Source organism: Bufo gargarizans, chromosome 3 (genome assembly GCF_014858855.1).
Source record: "Bufo gargarizans isolate SCDJY-AF-19 chromosome 3, ASM1485885v1, whole genome shotgun sequence".
Taxonomy (NCBI): domain Eukaryota; kingdom Metazoa; phylum Chordata; class Amphibia; order Anura; family Bufonidae; genus Bufo; species Bufo gargarizans.
In genome coordinates this window covers 92,331,804-92,347,561 of record NC_058082.1, presented here as the reverse complement: position 1 = coordinate 92,347,561, position 15,758 = coordinate 92,331,804, and the positions used below count along the sequence as shown (strand labels likewise).

General features: G+C 48.2%; 1 protein-coding gene across 1 annotated transcript in view; it reads right to left on the bottom strand.

Annotated features, from left to right (window-relative positions):
- EXPH5 (exophilin 5) overlaps positions 1-14,989 on the bottom strand; it is a 78,907-nt gene extending 63,918 nt beyond the window's left edge. The window contains exon 1 of the mRNA XM_044284582.1: positions 14,758-14,989. Within this exon, the coding sequence (XP_044140517.1) occupies positions 14,758-14,906 (149 nt within the window). The 5' untranslated portion in view covers positions 14,907-14,989. The remainder of the gene's footprint in view (positions 1-14,757) is intronic.
- Between the last annotated feature and the right edge of the window lie 769 nt (positions 14,990-15,758).

Here is a 15,758-nt window from a genome sequence, read left to right as displayed (position 1 = left end):
CAATCCGACTGATACTAACTACACTGCTTTGGGTTCACAGCTGAAATGCTAAGGAGCGGGTCCCAAAGTATGTGGACCCCCAAATATCACATCCATATCAGCTTGTTTCATATAAGTTTTTTTAAGGTTTTTGTTGGTGTACTCTTTCCTAACCTTTTTTTGCAGTATTTAGGCATTTTTACACATCCAGTATGTGCGCTGAGAGACCGTACCTGGCTTTAGAAAAAAAAAAGTCACCATTACTCAGGTTGTAGATGTACATTAGACATGGTGCACCAGAAACTGTGGATGAAACCTGTGTGTTATGTATGCTGCTCCCTATATACACACACAGTGGCGTACCTCCAATAGAGGCAGACCACACAGATGGGGGAAAAGGGGCCCGCAGTGAACCAAAGGCCCTGCCCCCTAATTACTGTCCAGATCCAGTATAGTATCCCTATTATCAGTGGAGAAAGCTAAAGGACCTGTGATGACATCATCCTCATCATCACAGGTCCTGTACATCTAGTAAAGAAACTGCACAGAGCATTATCACAGGTCCTTCAACCCCCAGCAGCATGGAGAAGAACTGCAGGATGAGCTCTCCACTGAGACTAGAATGGGGTGGTAAGAGGAGGTCCTGCTCCTTTTTCTTCCTTTGCCCCCATTCCCTATTTTTACTCATATCTCACTCATATATATAGTACTGCAGACTGTTACAACCACTGTTACTTCATGTACCCCACACAATAACCATAATATATAACTGGCCACATATACAGTCAGGTCCATAAATATTGGGACATCGACACAATTCTAACATTTTTGGCTCTATACATCACCACAATGGATATGAAATGAAACAAACAAGATGTGCTGTAACTGCAGACTGTCAGCTTTAATTTGAGGGTATTTACATCCAAATCAGGTGAACGGTGTAGGAATTAAAACAGTTTGCATCTGTGCCTCCCACTTGTTAAGGGACCAAAAGTAATGGGACAATTGGCTTCTCAGCTGTTCCATGGCCAGATGTGTTATTCCCTCATTATCCCAATTACAATGAGCAGATAAAAGGTCCACAGTTCATTTTAAGTGTGCTATTTGCATTTGGAATCTGTTGCTGTCAACTCTCAAGATGAGATCCAAAGAGCTGTCACTATCAGTGAAGCAAGCCATCATTAGGCTGAAAAAACACAACCCATCAGAGATAGCAAAAACATTAGGCCTGGCGAAAACAACTGTTTAGAACATTCTTAAAAAGAAGGAACGCACCGGTGAGCTCAGCAACACCAAAAGACCCAGAAGACCACGGAAAACAACTGTGGTGGATGACCGAAGAATTCTTTCCCCGGTGAAGAAAACACCCTTCACAACAGTTGGCCAGATCAAGAACACTCTCCAGGAGGTAGGTGTATGTGTGTCAAAGTCAACAATCAAGAGAAGACTTCACCAGAGTGAATACAGAGGGTTCACCACAAGATGTAAACCATTGGTGAGCCTCAAAAACAGGAAGGCCAGATTAGAGTTTGCCAAACGACATCTAAAAAAGCCTTCACAGTTCTGGAACAACATCCTATGGACATATGAGACCAAGATCAACTTGTACCAGAGTGATGGATCATGACAAGTTCCTTTCCTTCTCCATACTCTTCTCATCACTCTGGTACAAGTGATCCTGAAAAAAAATAGAACATGTCCTATTCTTGTCCCCAATTGTGGACAAGAATAGGCATTTTCTATTAAGTGCCGGCGATGTGTGGTCCGCAAAATGTGGAACGCACATTGCCGGTATCCGTGTTTTGTGGATCCGCAAAACACACACTGATGTGTGAATGGACCCTAAGGGTATAGCCGTATATTCTGCAGATTCTCCACAGCAAAATTAGGTGTGGAACAGGAGCAGCAAAGTGCATAGCATTTTAACAAATCTCATATGGCGAGTGAGGCCTGGAAGATTATAAGAGACTGGCTGACAGCAGCCACTAGGATGGGGAACGCTGGCACGTGAGCCTCTCTCAATATTAAAACGCCCTTTACGGGCTCTCCTTCTGCATTAGAGGAGTCACAGTCCTGCTTGGTAATCCTCTTTCCTGTGTAATTGCTTCCATTAATGTCTCCCGTTAAGGACCTGGCCGTGTCTCATAAGTGCACCTGGAAAATGACAGAAATGTGAACCCATGCATTCGGCACACATGGTGCATGGCGGGTTTTTGAGCCTCCTGTTGAAACACGTTCTCCTAATTGACCTGCAATGAATGCACCTAATAATTAACTGAGATTAACCCAGTAAAATGACATGAACTACAATGTAATAATATACAGGTGAAACTCGAAATATTAGAATATCGTGCAAAAGTTCCTTTATTTCAGTAACGCAACTTAAAAGGTGAAACTAACATATGGGATAGACTCATTACATGCAAAGCGAGATATTTCAAGCCTTTATTTGGTATAATTTGGATGATGATGGCTCACAGCTCATGAAACCCCAAAGTCACAATCTCAGAAAATTAGAATATTACATGAAATCAATAAAAAAGGATGTTAAATAGAAAAATGTAGGACCTCTGAAAAGTATAATCATGCATATGTACTCTTGGTTTGGGCCCCTCAGTGCGGCGTGGCATGGGTGCCATCAGCCTGTGGCACTGCTGAGGTGTTATGGAAGACCAGGACGCTGCAGCTCTTCTGCATGGTGCGGTCTCATGTCTCATCTTGGCAATGGCCCGTAGATTCTCTGTGGGGTTCAGGTCAGGCGAGCTTGCTGGCCGATCAAGCGCAGTAACGTCATGGTCATTGAACCAGGTATTGGTAGTATTGGCAGTGTGGGCAGGGGCCAAGTTCTGCTGGAAAATGAAGTCACCATCTCCATAAAGCTCGTCTGTGGAAGGAAGCATGAAGTGCTCCAAAATCTCCTGCTAGACGTCTGCGTTGACTCTGGACGTGATGAAGCACAGTGGACCAACACCAGCAGATGACATGGCTCCGCAAATCAACACAGACCGTGGAAACTTCACACTGGACTTCAAGCATCTTGCATTGTGCGCCTCTCCATTCTTCCTCCAGACTCTGGGTCCTTGGTTTCCAAATGAGATGCAAAAGTTGCTCTCATCAGAAAAGAGGACTTTGGACCACTGAGCAACAGGTAAGACGCTTCTGAGTCTAGGGATCGGCCGATATAGATTTTTAGAGCTGATACCGATAACCTGTGAACTTTGAGGCCGATAGCCGATAACTTATACCGATATTCCCTATTCACCCCAATAGAGCTCTATTAAGGTGACTAGGACATCACACTCTCCCTGCTGCCCTGTGCATAGTGCACACAGCATCAGGGATGTTACCATGGCAGCCAGGGCTTCAGTAGCGTCCTGGCTGCCATGGTAACCGATCGGAGCCCCGCGATTACACTGCTGGGGCTCCGACCATTCGCCGAGCACACTAGCTGAGACGGCGCAGCGGTAAACACTCCCCTGTCCCTTCTCCTGATTTAATATTAGCCGGACATTCATTGGTGGCAGTGGTGCGGGCAGCTTCAGAGCCCGCTCATTTTATTGGTCTGTGCAGCGGCCGCGTCATAGAAGGGAAGTATTCCCTCCCTCCATCCCATCTTCACCACTGACTCTCACCAAGCGCCATGTTTTCTCACAAGCGAGCAGCACTGGACGCATTATCGGCATATTGGCAAAGTTAGATGCCGATACAGATAACTGTGACAATCGTAAATATTGGCCTGATAATATTAGCAAATCCGATAATCGGTCGATCCTTACTTCTGACGTTGTTTGCTGTTCAGGAGAGGCCTGACAAGAGGAATACGACATTTGAAGCCCACTGTCCAGGATCCGTCTGTGTGGGGTGGCTCTTGATGCACTAACTCCAGCCTCAGTCCCCTCCTTGTGAAAGTCCCCAACACTTTTGAATGGCCTTTTCCTGACCATCCTCCCCAGGCTGCGGTCATCCCTGCTGCTTGTGCACCTTTGTCTTCCACACTTGTCCCTTCCACATAACTTTCTATTAATGTGCTCCGATACAGAACTTTGGGAACATCCAACTTCTTTTGCAATTACCTTTTGAGGCTTCCGTCAATGATGGTTTCCTGCACAACTATCCGGTCAGCAGTCTTTCCCATGATTGTGATCCCTACTGAACCCGACTGAGAGACAATGTAAAGGCTCAGGAACCCTTTGCTCAGGGGGTATGGAATAATTAGCTGACTAGAGGGTGACACCGTGAGCCTAGAATATTGAACCTTTTCACTATATTAAAAGAGATTGTGACTTTGGGGTTTCATAAGCTATGAGCCATCATCATCCAAATGATAACAAATAAAGGCTTGAAATATCTCGCTTTGCATGTAATGAGTCTTTCTCATATATTAGTTTCACCTTTTAAGTTGCATTACTGAAATAAATGAACTTTTGCATGATATTCTAATTTTTTTAGTTTCACCCGGCACCGACCTTATACAAGACGGCCGCTCCAGGGAGAAAACCGCCCTCGCTGTCCACCACTGCAAGCAATGGATTATAACTACTCCAATGCTTTTAAAAAAAAAATACAAATTTTACATATAGTTTTTTCGTACACAGCACCTATGCAGAGCTGTGCGTCTCGATGGCTACAAACGGAAACCTTGTGTAACCTGCTCCTGCTGCTGTGCTGCTTCCTCTCTTCTGCCCCAATCTGTCAGCAGGTTAAGGCCCCATTCACATGACCGTATTTTTCTTTCCGCATCTTTTCAGCAATTTTGCGGATCGGATGTGGACCCATTCACTTCAATGAGGCTGCAAAGGTTGTGGACAGTACACCGTGCGCCGTTTGCATCCGCACATCCGTTCCACGGCACCGCAAAAAAGACAAGAATAGTAATTTCTGTCACAGGGCAGGACGTTCCAATCCGTAAAATGTGGAACGCACACAGCCGGTAGCCATGCTTTCCAGATCTGCAATTTGCGGTCCGCAAAAAAGGATACCGTTGTTTGAATGCACCCTAAGGGTCTGCAAAACATGGAGCCGCATAAAATACAGGCGACGTCTACGTTGCATTGTTTTTTTGTGGACCCATTGTAACAATGCCTATTTTCTCTAAAACAGACAAGAATAAGACAAGTTCTATCTTTTTTGCGGGACTGCGGAATGGACGCGCAGATGCGGACAGCACACGGTGTGCCGCCCGCATTTTTTTGCATCCTACATCCAGTCTGCCAAAAATGCAGATTGGATGCGGACCAAAAATACGTGTGAATGGGGCGTAAAGGGGTTGGCCCGTCTCATACCGATGCGATCGCGGCTGAAGGGGCTGCCCCTTAGTTTCAGGGATTAGAGTCTCAGTAATCAGGAGACATATTTCTTCCTGCGTCTCTCGGATGAGACAATTTTGCCTCCATTTTACCTTTTCGAGATCTGATGTGGCAATGACTGCACATATGAGGAGATGTGATAATGAAGTCATTATAAGATCACTGATGACCATTTCAAATCCCAGCTGAGTTTAGAGTTTTTTGGAACCCGATCCATTTTTTATACTACTAAATATTATACTACTATATGAAGTAATAAGCCCCATGAGGACCACCCAAGACCATAATGGGTCATCCAGGTCCAATTCAGTTTTGCGGAGACTAATAGCCGCACATGTACATGGTCCATATAGCATCTTGAAGTTATATGGAGCAATAATCGCGATCTTAGACGTCTGTGCGGCACTACTGCGGCTCAATTACTTTACCTCCAGCACATATATATATATACACAGTACAGACCAAAAGTTTGGACACACCTTCTCATTCAAAATTGTAGATTCACACTGAAGGCATCAAAACTATGAATTAACACATGTGGAATTATATACATAACAAACAAGTGTGAAACAACTGAAAATATGCCATATTCTAGGTTCTTCAAAGTAGCCACCTTTTGCTTTGATTACTGCTTTGCACACTCTTGGCATTCTCTTGATGAGCTTCAAGAGGTAGTCACCTGAAATGGTCTTCCAACAGTCTTGAAGGAGTTCCCAGAGATGCTTAGCACTTGTTGGCCCTTTTGCCTTCACTCTGCGGTCCAGCTCACCCCAAACCATCTCGATTGGGTTCAGGTCCGGTGAATGTGGAGGCCAGGTCATCTGGCGCAGCACCCTATCACTCTCCTTCACGGTCAAATAGCCCTTACACAGCCTGGAGGTGTGTTTGGGGTCATTGTCCTGTTGAAAAATGAATAATGGTCCAACTAAACGCAAACCGGATGGAATAGCATGCCGCTGCAAGATGCTGTGGTAGCCATGCTGGTTCAGTATGCCTTCAATTTTGAATAAATCCCCAACAGTGTCACCAGCAAAGCACCCCCACACCATCACACCTCCTCCTCCATGCTTCACGGTGGGAACCAGGCATGTAGAGTCCATCCGTTCACCTTTTCTGCGTCGCACAAAGACACGGTGGTTGGAACCAAAGATCTCAAATTTGGACTCATCAGACCTAGGCCTCATGCACACGACAGTTTATTTTCACGGTCCGCAAAAACGGGGTCCGTAGGTCCGTGACCGTTTTTTCGTCCGTGGGTCTTCCTTGATTTTTGGAGGATCCACGGACATGAAAAAAAAGTCGTTTTGGTGTCCGCCTGGCCGTGCGGAGCCAAACGGATCCGTCCTGAATTACAATGCAAGTCAATGGGGACGGATCCGTTTGACGTTGACACAATATGGTGCCATTTCAAACGGATCCGTCCCCATTGACTTTCAATGTAAAGTCTGGAGTTCTTTTATACCATCGGATTGGAGTTTTCTCCAATCCGATGGTATATTTTAACTTGAAGCGTCCCCATCACCATGGGAACGCCTCTATGTTAGAATATACTGTCGGATATGAGCTACATCGTGAAACTCAGATCCGACAGTATATTCTAACACAGAGGCGTTCCCATGGTGATGGGGACGCTTCAGGTTAGAATATACAAAAAAAACTGTGTACATGACTGCCCCCTGCTGCCTGGCAGGTGCTGCCAGGCAGCAGGGGGCAGACCACCCCCCCCCCCTGTTTTTAACTCATTGGTGGCCAGTGGCCCCCCCCCTCCCTCCCCTGTAGTTAACTCGTTGGTGGCACAGTGTGCGCCCCCCATGGCCCCCCTCTCTCCCTCTATTGTAATAAATCGTTGGTGGCACAGTGTGCGCCCCCCATCGCCCCTCCCTCTATTGTAATAAATCGTTGGTGGCACAGTGTGCGCCCCCCATCGCCCCCCCTCCCTCCCTCTATTGTAATAAATCGTTGGTGGCACAGTGTGCGCCCCCCATCGGGCCCCCCTCCCTCTATAGCAGTAACAACATTGGTGGCCAGTGTGCAGGCCTCCCATCCCCCCCCCCCCGATCATTGGTGTCAGCGTAGTTCCGATCGGAGTCCCAGTTTAATCGCTGGGGCTCCGATCGGTAACCATGGCAACCAGGAAGCTACTGCAGCCCTGGTTGCCATGGTTACTTAGCAATAGTACAATAGTAGAAGATTCATACTTACCTGCTTGCTGCTGCGATGTCTGTGACCGGCCGGGAGCTCCTCCTACTGGTAAGTGACAGTTCATTTAGCAATGCGCCGCACAGACCTGTTACTTACCAGTAGGAGGAGCTCCCGGCCGGACACAGACATCGCAGCAGCAAGCAGGTAACTATGAATCTTCTACTATTGTACTATTGCTAAGTAACCATGGCAACCAGGACTGCAGTAGCGTCCTGGTTGCCATGGTTACCGATCGGAGCCCCAGCGATTAAACTGGGACTCCGATCGGAACTCCGCTGCCACCAATGATTGGGGGGGGGGGAGATGGGAGGCCGCACGCTGGCCACCAATGTTGTTACTGCTATAGAGGGAGGGGGGGCCGATGGGGGGCGCACACTGTGCCACCAACGATTTATTACAATAGAGGGAGGGAAGGGGTGGTGATGGGGGGCGCACACTGTGCCACCAACGATTTATTACAATAGAGGGAGGAAGGGGGGGCGATGGGGGGCGCACACTGTGCCACCGATTTATTACAATAGAGGGAGGAAGGGGGGGCGATGGGGGGTGCACACTGGCCACCAAGCTATTATTACAATAGAGGGAGGGAGGGGGGGGGCCGCACTGGCCACCAATGATATTCAAACTGGGGAGGGGGGGGGGGTCTGCCCCCTGCTGCCTGGCAGCCCTGATCTCTTACAGGGGGATATGATAGTACAATTAACCCCTTCAGGTGCCGCACCTGAAGGGGTTAATTGTGCTGATCACGGCCCCCTGTAAGAGATCAGGGCTGCCAGGCAGCAGGGGGCAGTCTTGTACACAGTTTGTAGTGTATTCTAACTAGAAGCGTCCCCATCACCATGGGAACGCCTCTGTGTTAGAATATACTGTCGGATATGAGTTTTCACGAAGTGAAAACTTAGATCTGAAAAAGCTTTTATGCAGACGGATCTTCGGATCCGTCTGTATGAAAGCAACCTACGGCCACGGATCACGGACACGGATGCCAATCTTGTGTGCATCCGTGTTCTTTCACGGACCCATTGACTTGAATGGGTCCGTGAACCGTTGTCCGTCAAAATAATAGGACAGGTCCTATTTTTTTGACGGACAGGATACACGGATCACGGTCTCGGCTGCAAAACGGTGCATTTTCCGATTTTTCCACGGACCCATTGAAAGTCAATGGGTCCGCGAAAAAAAACGGAAAACGGCACAACGGCCACGGATGCACACAACTGTCGTGTGCATGAGGCCCAAAGCACAGATTTCCACTGGTCTAATGTCCATTCCTTGTGTTCTTTAGCCCAAACAAGTCTCTTCTGCTTGTTGCCTGTCCTTAGCAGTGGTTTCCTAGCAGATATTCTACCATGAAGACCTGATTCACACAGTCTCCTCTTAACAGTTGTTCTAGAGATGTGTCTGCTGCTAGAACTCTGTGTGGCATTGACCTGGTCTCTAATCTGAGCTGCTGTTAACCTGCGATTTCTGAGGCTGGTGACTCGGATGAACTTATCCTCCGCAGCAGAGGTGACTCGTTGGTCTTCCTTTCCTGGGGCGGTCCGCATGTGAGCCAGTTTCTTTGTAGCGCTTGTTGGTTTTTGGGACACTTTCAAAGTTTTCCCAATTTTTCGGACTGACTGACCTTCATTTCTTAAAGTAATGATGGCCACTCGTTTTTCTTTACTTAGCTGCTTTTTTATTGCCATAATACAAATTCTAACAGTCTATTCAGTAGGACTATCAGCTGTGTAGTCCACCTGACTTCTCCACAACGCAACTGATGGTCCCAACCCCATTTATAAGGCAAGAAATCCCACTTATTAAACCTGACAGGGCACACCTGTGAAGTGAAAACCTATTTCAGGTGACTACCTCTTGAAGCTCATCAAGAGAATGCCAAGAGTGTGCAAAGCAGTAATCAAAGCAAAAGGTGGCTACTTTGAAGAACCTAGAATATGACATATTTTCAGTTGTTTCACACTTTTTTGTTATGTATATAATTCCACATGTGTTAATTCATAGTTTTGATGCCTTCAGTGTGAATCTACAATTTTCATAGTCATGAAAATAAAGAAAACTCTTTGAATGAGAAGGTGTGTCCAAACCTTTGGTCTGTACTGTATATATATATATATATATATATATATATATAAAAAAAAACTTTGAGGCATTAATCAGTAGACTCTATATTAAAGGCCATTGACCCCTAGAAGCAATGCCATCTCCGACATACAGCGTCCTATGGTGCACCATATGGCGGCACACAGAATCCTCTGCTGTTCTGTACTATGTGCTCCTTGGTGCAATAATCTCCTTACGGCTCATGCACACACGGTCCAGATCTGATCTGCATTTTGTGCGGGTTGGATACGGACCCATTCACTTCAATGTAGCCGTATGCTGTCCGCATCTGTACGTCCGTTCTGCGGCCCCACATAAAAACACGTCTTAGGCTACTTTCACACTGGCAGTTTTGGTTTCCTGTTAGCGAGATCCGTTCAGGGCTCTCACAAGCGGTCCAAAACGGATCAGTTTTGCCCTAATGCATTCTGAATGGAAAAGGATCCGCTCAGAATGCATCAGTTTGCCTCCGATCAGTCTCCATTCCGCTCTGGAGGCTGCCTGCAGCCAAACGGATCCGTCCTGACACACAATGTAAGTCAATGGGGACGGATGCGTTTTCACTGACACAATCTGGGACAATAGAAAACGGATCCGTCCACCATTGACTTTCAGTGGTGTTCAAGACGGATCCGTCTTGGCTATGTTACAGATAATACAAACGGATCCGGTTCTGAACGGATGCAGACGGCTTGTATTATCTGAACGGATCCGTCTGTGCAGATTCATGACGGATCCGCACCAAACGCGAGTGTGAAAGTAGCCTTACTCTTGTCCGTATTACAGACAAGGATAGGACTGTTCTATTACGGGCAGGACGTTCTGTTCCACAAAATGCGGAACACACAGGGCCGGTATCCGTGTTTTGCAGACCGCAAAAACTGCTACGGTGGTGTGCGGATTATGGGAGTGATGGGGCTGGGCGCAGTATGTGCATTTTCATGTTTTCAGGCAGTTATATGATTGTACCGTAAGCCTATAATAACCCGTCTGTATATATGACAGTCATCAGCGCCCATAAGGTTAATAACCCCACTCCAAGTGTCATCCTATTAACCCCCGCATTACGAGACGCTTTTATTAACACCTTGCACACTCCCTTCCTATAGCAACAATTCAGGTGGAAGCCAAATAAACCCGTGTGATTCCCGGCAGTGACAGTGCGAGCTCCTCCGAGTAGGAACTGGATAATTCACTCCTTCCACACTTGGCCTGGATACTACCGTGTCATAGAGCACAGTGCCGCCATCTACCTGACCTGCACTCAGAGCTCGCACTACGTTTTTTTTTTCCAGCAGAGGAAAAATGCTCTTCTTTGCATGTCTGAGGAATATTTTTTAGCCAAAAAGCCTTAAAGGGGTTATCCGAATGATTAAAACTTGACCTATCCTCTGATAACCCCTTTAAGACACTGGATGGCTGTTTTTTTTTTTCATTTTCTGGCTGTAGGACGTCTTGAAATCGGAAAAAAAGATTCCATTGGTATTTTTTGCGTTTTTTTTTTACCGTGGTTAATGGGGGAGTTTAAGTAACGCACTATATAATCTTAATTATACAGGTTGCAACGGACCTGGCGGCGCCACATACACTGGGGCTCGGAGGTTTGTCAACCCTTCAGAATTTTCTATAGTTCTGCATAAATTTAACCTAAAACTACATCAGATTTTCGCACACGTACTAAAAGTAGAAAAATTCTAAAGGGTTCACAAATTTTTCCGAAAATTGTGGATCCGCAAAACACGGAGACTGGTCCGTGTGCGTTTAGCATTTTGCGGACCACACATGGCCAGCGCTATAATGATATTATATAGGATAGGACATGCTCTCTCTTTTTTGCAGGGCCGTGGAACGGATGCGGACCCATTGGCTGAATGAGCCCTATGTCTGCGAGTGTTTTTACCACATTCTGAAAAAAAATATATGTTTGTTAATAGACTTTTTTTAAACCCGTTTGGCTACTTTCACACCAGCGTTTTGGCTTTCCGGGATCAGTTTTGCCCTAATGCATTCTGAATGGAAAAGGATCCGCTCAGAATGCATCAGTTCGCTTCCGTTCAGTCTCCATTCTGCTCTGCTTGATCCGTTTTTCTGTCCGCCATGTGGTACGGAGCAAGACGGATCCGTCCTGACACACAATGCAAGTCAATGGGGACGGATCCGTTTTCTCTGACACAATAGAAAACGTATCCGTCCCCCATTGACTTTGGCTATGTTACAGATAATGCAAACAGATCCGTCATGGCTTTAGAAGACATAATACAACCGGATCCGTTCATGACGGATGCATGCGGTTGCATTATTGTAACCGCTAGTCCACCGTGTCCCCGGAAGTCCGCTCCGGCCCCATCTCTATAATCGGGGCGGCCCGTAATTTCATTCTGGCCGCCTCTTGGCTTGTTTGCCGTGCTGCTGCCAGACCTCCGGCCCGCCCCCATTATAGTGAATGGGGCTGAAGCGGATCTCCGGCGGCACACGTGCACTAGCGTTAGCACGGATCCGGCAGGCTGTTCCCCCGCCGGAACAACCTGCCGCTAGTGTGAAAGTAGCCTAAAGCAGTTTTGTGAGACTTTTTTTTACTGATGACCTATTCTCTGTATAGGTCATCAGTATCTTACCAGTGGGGGTCCGACACCCAGGACCCCCACCAATCAGCTGTTTGAGAAGACACCGATGCTGGCAGTTGCGCCACGGCCTTCACTCAGCTTTTTTCTTTTGCGGCCCCATTGAAATGAATCGGTCCACATCCGATCCACAAAAGAATCATCTGATCTCAATCTTTTTGGGAGGGATGAACCAGTGGTACGTGTAGGGTAAGGCCTCGTTCACATTCGCTGCCTATTCACCTTTTGACCGTAGGTCAGTAAAAAAAATAATAATAATCACAAGGACATGCACTACTATAATTCAGGACCAAGCACGCCCATAGAAGTCTGTGAAAATCACTGCCGCACATCCGTGTTGTGTCCGTTTTTCACTGAAGACTGATAGGATTCTTTGGAAATTATTTTCCACTGAGCAACGTCAGTAAATTAAGGGGGACACATGGATGGTAAAAATGGATTGGACACACAGACCGACCACGGATCCTTCACACGAAACACGTACGCTTTTTTTCACGGACATGACACTGACACGGAAATGTAAACGAGGCCTAACGAAGCATTTGGCAAGTTAGGCTTAAAGGGGTATTCTGGTTGTTACAAGTTATCCCCTATCCACTGGCTGCTCCATTAATTTCTGTGGGAGTTCTGGAGACAGCCGACTACAGCGCTCCGCTATCTCCGGAATTCCCATAGGGATGAATGGAACGGCCGCACGCATGTGTGACCAGCCGCTCCATCTTTTTTAGGGCTCCTGATTGGTGGAGGTCCCAGCGGTAGGACCCCCACCGATCTACAGATACAGGATAACTTGTAACAACCAGAGTGCCCCTTTAAGCGGCTACTAGAGGTGGCACAGTTCACACAAGCCATGTTGTTTTCCTCAATCTTCTCAGTTATCGGAGCAGAAAACAAAGAACATGGCGGAGACAGATCGTCACACAACAGCGCAGGGACGGACCCCAATACAATCAGTGGGGTCTGGCGGGCAGACAGGCAGTATCCTGGCCGTAAAGTCTGCGGAACCGTAGTCACAGCACAGTAGACCCGCGGTCAGACAGGAACTCACAGCACCATAAATGATTACGATGAAGCTGTGAGGTGCGGTCAGAGGAGCAGTGTTTGGTCTGGGAACAGAGGGCGTTTACCAGACCAAACACGTTCCTGTGACATAACCACTAAGACTAAGTTGACACAACAGATTAAAGTCAAACATTTTCAGCAGCAAAAATGTTTTCTCGACCCCTGGATTTCTGCTGTGAATGTGCCAGGGATCTGCAGTATTCCGCAGATGGGCAACAGGACCGGTCCCTCTGTCCTTCTATGGGGCTAATCCTCACTACGGGCAATTTACGGAATTATCACAGTGGATTTTTTTCAGCCTCACTGGTGTAAACCTGTGTAGAAATCTTTCATACATGTGTCAGTGGGGTTGCGGAAACCCCTTTCACCCACATCCAGGGATGCAGATTTCACACACAAAAAAAAAATCCTAAAATCGGTGTATAAAAAAAATAAAAATCCAAGACCAGGAGAGGAACCAAGACCCAGAAGAGGCGCCAAGACCAGGAAGAGGCACCAAAGCCAGAAGAGGAACCAAGACCCGGAAGAGGTGCCAAAGCCAGAAGAGGAACCAAGACCCGGAAGAGATGGTAAAACCAAAAGAAGAACCAAGACCTAGAAGCGGCAACAAATGCAGGAGAGGAACCAAGACCCGGAAGAGGCGCCAAAACCAGCAAAGGAGCCAAGACCCAGAAGAGGCGCCAAAAGCAGGAGAGAAGCCAAGACCCAGAAGAGGCGCCAAAACCAGGAGAGGAGCCAAGACCCTGAAGAGGCACCAAAACAAGAACCAAGACCCAGAAGAGGCGCCAAAAGCAGGAGAGGAACCAAGAACAGGAAGAGGTGCCAAGACCAGGAGAGTAACAAGGACCCGGAAGAGGCACCAAAACCAGGAGAGGAGACAAGACCCGGAAGAAGTGCCAAAACTAAAAGAAGAGCCAAAACCCAGAAGAGGCACCAAATGCAGGAGAGGAACCAAGACCCAGAAGAGGCGCCAAAACCATGAGATGAGCCAAGACCTAGAAGAGGTGCAAAAAACAAAAGAAGAACCAAGACCCGGAAAAGGCGCAGATCTTTCCATTAAGGCTTATGTGTACTGATGTGAAAGCGGATTTACCATATTTCTGTAAAATCTATTTTTTGCTGAAGTTACCCCAGAAATTGCTGTAATCTGGTAACGTGTACATATTTAAAGTGAACATGTCACGTGCCTCTGAGGATGGAATTAAAAATTGTCGCGGTTGTGACCGTGTGGTCATCAGGCGCCATAATTATCACGTGACCCGTGAAGGATAGCGGCAGCACGTCACCATCAGGACCTTACAGACCCTCAGTATGAGGCTAAGCACTCTTACCACAGGACACCCCAATATAGCTTATAGGGGTCCTGTACACTTTGTAATACCTGTCCCCGGACAGAGGGGGCAGTAGTGCGCATTGCCTCTAGTGAGGAGAAGCAGCATCTCCCGTGGGTGCACAGCGCAAACCGCGGAGTAGGGGGCTCCTACCTCAGGCGCTCCTGCTCCGTCCTCCTCAGCCGCTCGTCCCTCTCCAGCACCTCCAGGATCCGGTTGGCTTCTTCGTCCTGCAGAAAGCTGAGGTCCAACTCGCTCTGGCCGAAGTTACTCATGTTGTGTCTTAACCCTTTGCCAGCCATTGCCTCTAGTCAGGTTGCGGTAGCAGCACCATGCCAGTGCCGCGCTGCCCCGTACAGTCCATGCGGCTGCAGCCCGGGCGACTTTCCACACAGCCACCTGCGGCCCGGGCGCTCCTTCTGATGGACAGTTGGCGGAGCCAATCCAGAGGCGGGAGGGAGCGCCGAGGTGAGATGGCGACCAATCAGCAACCAGGGCGTGGTGGAGGCTCCGGGACCGCGACTGACAGCGCGTAACCAGGCACCTGACACCGGAGGATAGGGAGAAGTCGTGTGTGACTGGGGCTCAACCCTGAGAATACCGCACCGTGCGGGACCGGCCCACACCGCTCAGATACCGCACCGTGCGGGACCGGCCCACACCCCTCAGATACCGCACCGTGCGGGACCGGCCCACACCCCTCAGATACCGCACCGTGCGGGACCGGCCCACACCCCTCAGATACCGCACCGTGCGGGACCGGCCCACACCCCTCAGATACCGCACCGTGCGGGACCGGCCCACACCCCTCAGATACCGCACCGTGCGGGACCGGCCCACACCCCTCAGATACCGCACCGTGCGGGACCGGCCCACACCCCTCAGATACCGCACCGTGCGGGACCGGCCCACACCGCTCAGATACCGCACCGTGCGGGACCGGCCCACACCGCTCAGATACCGCACCGTGCGGGACCGGCCCACACCCCTCAGATACCGCGGCCTGCCACAGGGAAATGCTGCTGAAGCAAAAGTCATCAGCTGTCTATGTATAGGATCTCTGTCCATGTATAGGATCTCTGTCCATGTATAGGATCTCTGTCTATCTCTGTATAGGATCTCTGTCTATGTATAGGATCTCTGTCCATGTATAG